Below are 5,427 nucleotides of genomic sequence, written 5' to 3'. Positions count from 1 at the left end.
ATTGAGTAATTTAGAAATCTATATAAATAATATTTTATACACTACAACATTTAACACTAATAGCGGCGGATCTCTCCGCCGCTATTAGTCTCAATTGTGGCCGCTAAAGGGTAATAGCGGCGGACCTCGGCCGCTATTGGTCCGCCGCTATTGCTTGGCCGCTATTACTAGTATTAGCGGCCAAAAACATGGTCCGCCGCTAATAATATTAATAGCGGCGGAGCAATAGCGGCGGGGTCCCGACGCTATTGCTCCGCCGCTATTACCCATTAAAATAAAAAAAAATAAAAAATTTTTATAAATAATAAATATATATTAATGTTATATATAAATAAATAATTAATTATTTATACGAATATTTAATAAATAAATCTAATTAATATAATTAGAACAATTTAATAAAATTTATTAATAATTTAAAATTGTCTCCAAAGTAATTAACTTTAACATATTAATACTAATAAAATATTGTCTCAAAATTAAACTAAATTATTACAAAACATAAATAAATTATTCATTAACATCTTCATTCAGGTCTCTAATTATGAAGTCTTGATCTGGATTATTTTCGGTACGAGTCCCCGAAGCCCGTGGCGGAGAAGGCACATACGCTTGGTCTGATGATAAACCCAGCGTTAAATTACCGAGCTCAGCTTGGTTGAAAATGGGAGTTGAAAAAAATTGGTTCTCCTGCGATGAACTCCCAAATAATCCAAAATCAGCAAAGTTTGAGCCGAGCGGAGGAGACTCTGACGGTGTACGGTATAAGAACTGATTTCCCATTGGCGGAGCAGACTGTTGTTGCTGCTGAGGAAACTGCTGAGGAAAAGATTGGGGTTGCTGCTGCAAAAAAATTTCAAATTGCTGCTGTGACAAATTTTGGAATTGTTGTTGCGAGGAAGGCTGAAATTGTGGTTGCGAAGGAGGTTGTTGTTGCTGTTCCGGAGGAGCGGCATGACTCTGAGAAGACGAACCACCAGGCGACTGCGACTGACTATACGTTTGAATGAAATTGTCAAAGCGTGGGTTAAATATTTGGGCACGTTGTTCAGGCGTCAAATTACCCCCCCAAGTGGCACGCATAGCTGAGAATATATCTGCCACAGTGCTCATCATTTCAGTAGTTGGTTGGGGAGGCACCGTTGATTGAGTTTGAGGGATTGGTTTCTTTCCTTTGCCCTTGAGCCTTTTACCCACGCCTCTTTGATAGTCAGATCTTTGGCCTAGGACTGTTTCCATAACGTCAAACTGATAACCAGTATCAGATTCAGATTCAGTCCCAGTATCGCTCTGGGATTGTCGTTCCAGTCGCTTCCTATCAAGCTCCTTGATCAGTTCCTCCTATTTAAATCAAAATTATTAGAATATGTAATCAATATAAAATATAAATTTGAATAATAAATCATTTTAATCACTTACATAATCTTTTGCAGCTAATTCATTAACGAAAGTTCCAGACGGTTTTTTCACATGGATCTCCTTCCATGCTTCAACTACATGCTCTCCAGGAGGACCCCCTATACAAATATAAACAATTAAATTAATTTATTATAAGAAAAAAATATTATTAACTATTAAAGAATTTTTTTTTATGAAACATTTAACAATTAAAGAATTAATACATACCATTCCGTGGCGAATGGACGCCAACGATTTTGTGCCTTGCGTTGTTGGATATTTCATTAGTTGCCGATTCGATTTATTTTTAGTTGAACGATTCAAAAATGCCTCGCTAACGAACAATTCGCAAACCGGTTTCCAAGTCTCGGTATTCAAGTAGTCAGGGGGGAATTTGAGAACTGTGTCCCAATCTTCTGGTTTTTTGTAATGTTGTTTGAAATGCTTGTGTCTGAGTGTCTTTCGCTCACTATACCGCTCCGCCATCACCGAATATAAAGTCCCCATAAGTAGGTCTCGATGGGGATTCCCATCGATATCAAAGTAGTACTATGTGATAAAAGTAATTTAAAGTTATGTTAATTTATAAATGAGGACATAAAATTATTATAACTTTTAATAATTAAAAATCACTCACTCTAATTCGATTGAGCACTTGATCCTTGTATTGTTGGGGTACATCAGAAAAATTTAGATGACCACCCGGGCACAACATGCTTACTTGTTGGCCAAGAAATCGAACATAATTGCTTGCTTCAGTGCCAACAACTTTGCCTGTTTCAAGATCTACCTCCACCGGTAAGGGCTTACCAGCATCTCTCCTTTTTTTTTTCGAGATTAGCGTTTGCGGCAACCCCACGACCCTTTCTGACCGGAGGTGGAACTATATATATTCGAGGGAAAAATAATTTTATTAGTAAATCATACATTCACTATTTATATTCAGAACAATTGTAGATTTGAAAAAATATGAAAACCTGCTTCGCAAGACGACGGTACCCTAGAAGGATCAGGGGGATCCCTGCCATCACCATCCCCACCGTGGTATGTCGCTAACGTAGCTGACATTTTACTTTACTTTGAAGACGGAAAAAAATGTAAGAATTCACAAATGTGAAACACATAATTGAAATATAAGTATTTAAAATGTTAATACGAAAGAAATTAAATATTCCTTTAATTGTAAAAAATTTTAGTAACAAATGTTTACAAAATAAAAGTTACACTGAAGAATCACTATCATTTCCATCATTCACTAAGTTTACATTTTCATCCTCTACATGTTCAACTAGTAAATCATCTACTTCTTCAGCAACATAATTCTCATCCAGTTCATTATTCTCTATCTCAGAATCAACTAACTGATCGGACGATTCAACAATTACTGGAGGTTCATTCGATTGCATAATCAACTCTCCAAGATCAACCGTCAACACAAAATTGGCAGAGTTAGAATCACTAACAACATCTACATCAGTCTCATCTTCGTTGTCAGTAATGTCCCAAATTTGTCGATGGCTAATATCTTCAACAACCTTCCAATCGCGACCTCTGAGTGGATCTTCAAGATAGAAAACTTGCTTCGCCTGGTTAGCAAGGATGTACGGTTCATCTTGATACCAATGTCCACGAGTATTTATACTAGTTATATTATTTTCAGTGATTGTCTTCTTTCTTAATGGATTAGTGTTATACCATTTACATTCAAACAATGACACTGTATATGCACCAGTATAAGATATAGTGATTACATCTTCAAGTGTGCCGTAATAATTAAACCCTTCTGTTCCAGCAACAGTAACACCACTATTTTGTGTCTTCCGCTTTTGGTCTCGCTTTGATGCAATAAACCGAACACCATTCACTACACAACCTTCGTAAAATGTTGCTAAGTAATCGGACCCGGAAGCGAGAGCGAGTAACTCATCACCATTTTGTAAAGTTCCAAGCTTGTGCAGCTCATATATCTAAATACATAAAATGTATTAATATGAGAGGAATATAAATGATTGAATTAAAACTTAACAATTTTGTCGTTATACCTTCTTGTGAAACCACGGACGGAAAGTTTGCCTATGCAAGGCATCGTGATTACCATTAGGATATTCATGCCTGATCTTGTCCAAATGTTCACTGTGAAGTATGATAATGTCAAGATACGATAGAGGGAGATAGAAAATAAAAACTAAAAATTTAATAAAATAATTTATAAAAATGTAACAAACTTACTCTAAGTAAGCTTGGATTTCAGGAGAATTTTGAAGAATGTACCACTCAGCTTTTTCACGACTGGTATGATCAAGAGGCTTGATAAGTCCGCTAGTTAAAGGACGAGATTGAGAATTAAAAACTGAGAGATAGCGACAAACAGAAGGCGCATCTTCATTTCGATCAAGCCGATTAAATCTTGTTTCACACCCTTTAAAGTACATTGAACAAAAGGTTACTGCCTCATCAGCAACATAACCTTCTGCAATTGACCCTTCAGGACGTGCCTTATTTCCCACATAATTCTTCAATTTTTTCATGTACCTTTCAAAAGGATACATCCATCTCATAAAGACCGGGCCACCCAATATCGCTTCTTCAGGCAAATGCAATACCAAGTGTATCATTATGTCAAAAAAAGCTGGAGGAAAAATCAATTCCATCTTGCACAATAACAGAATTAAATTATTTTGAGCATCCTCCATATCTTTTACATTTAGAGTTCTAGAGCATAACTGTCGAAAAAAATTACACAGCTGAGTAATAGTTGTTGCAGTGTCACGAGGTAGAAATTTACGGACACCAACCGCTAGTACTCGCTGCATAATGACATGACAATCGTGGGATTTTAACCCAATAATGTTAGACTCATCTGGAGAAACTTTGCTCTTTAAATTTGAACAGAAGCCATCGGGAAACTTTATTCCTTTAACAAACTGACAAAAAAGTTGTCTTTTCTCACGAGTCAAAACATAAGGAGCATGCGGTTTCATTAGCCTCCCATTCCCATCTTCATAAATCCACAACGATTCCCTAATACCCATCTTCTTTAAATCATGGCGCGCATTGGTTGTGTCCTTTGATTTATCATTATCCAAGATGGTTCCTAGGAGACTATCACACACATTCTTCTCAACATGCATGACATCAATGTTGTGTTTTAAAATATTCGTGCTCCAATACTCCAACTCGTAGAAAATACTTTTTTTCCTCCAATTACAATTTTCTGCAACTCTTCTACGTTTCACGCCCCCAAAATTTTCATGATGTCCGGGAATTTGGGGTTCGAGAGCATTAACTTGTGATAATATTTCTTCACAAGTAAATCGTCTTGGAGGAGGTCTTCTTTCAGCTTTACCATCAAATCGAGTATCCCTTCTCATTGCATGGTTACTTGGCAAGAACCTTCGATGACCAACATATGATGTCTTCCCGATCACTCGAATGGACGTCGTGTCTTCATTACAAGTAGGGCAAGCTTTATAACCTTGACCACTCCACCCAGACAAGCTACTACGAGCAGGAAAATCATTCACTGTCCACAAAAGCGCAGCACGCATGGTGAACATCGAGTTGGTCGAACTATCTCTCGTTGCTACCCCATTATTCCACAACTCCTTTAATTCATCCACCAAAGGTCTTAAAAATATATCCATGTCTTTACCTGGAGATTTTGCACCAGGAATTAGGGTAGAGAGCAAAAAATAATTATCTTTCATACATAACCAAGGTGGTAGATTATAGTTAGCCAACACCACTGGCCACATGCTGTATGCAAGACTCATGTTGCCAAATGGATTAAATCCATCGCGACTAACCCAAGTCGAACATTTCTTGGGTCCCTTGCAAACTCGGGATGTTTTGCATCAAAGTCTTTCCAAGCTAAACCATCGACCGGGTGTCGCAACACCCCATCATCTTTTGATTTTCCAGTATGATGCCATATCATGCTTTTCGCTGTAATCCTCGAACTATATAATCTTTTAAGTCGAGGTGTCAACGGAAAGTATCGCATGACTTTGCAAGGAACTTTTTTTCTTT

General features: G+C 37.3%; 2 protein-coding genes across 2 annotated transcripts; both read right to left on the bottom strand.

Moving 5' to 3' along the window:
- Positions 1-236: 236 nt before the first annotated feature.
- LOC133037252 (RNA polymerase II degradation factor 1-like) lies at positions 237-1,533 on the bottom strand. Its single transcript, XM_061114172.1, has 2 exons — positions 1,420-1,533; positions 237-1,341 (listed from the first exon to the last, which is right to left on the bottom strand). Exon 2 carries the CDS (start codon positions 1,237-1,239, stop codon positions 511-513), a length of 729 nt encoding a protein of 242 aa, XP_060970155.1. The 5' UTR covers positions 1,240-1,341; positions 1,420-1,533; the 3' UTR covers positions 237-510.
- On the bottom strand, positions 1,533-5,188 carry LOC133037251 (uncharacterized). Its single transcript, XM_061114171.1, has 2 exons — positions 2,036-5,188; positions 1,533-1,947 (listed from the first exon to the last, which is right to left on the bottom strand). The coding sequence occupies exon 1, from the start codon at positions 5,169-5,171 to the stop codon at positions 3,624-3,626; it is 1,548 nt and encodes a 515-aa protein (XP_060970154.1). The 5' UTR covers positions 5,172-5,188; the 3' UTR covers positions 1,533-1,947; positions 2,036-3,623.
- Positions 5,189-5,427: the final 239 nt, after the last annotated feature.

This window comes from Cannabis sativa, chromosome 4 (assembly GCF_029168945.1).
Source record: "Cannabis sativa cultivar Pink pepper isolate KNU-18-1 chromosome 4, ASM2916894v1, whole genome shotgun sequence".
NCBI classification, from domain to species: Eukaryota; Viridiplantae; Streptophyta; class Magnoliopsida; order Rosales; family Cannabaceae; genus Cannabis; species Cannabis sativa.
Note: the sequence above shows the minus strand (reverse complement) of the source record. Positions and strands in the feature narration are given on the sequence as shown.

What these genes read in the sequence shown, in the direction of transcription:
- LOC133037252 (XM_061114172.1), bottom strand. Translation starts at nt 1,239, where the DNA reads ATGGAAACAGTCCTAGGCCAAAGATCTGACTATCAAAGAGGCGTGGGT.
- LOC133037251 (XM_061114171.1), bottom strand. Translation starts at nt 5,171, where the DNA reads ATGAGTCTTGCATACAGCATGTGGCCAGTGGTGTTGGCTAACTATAAT.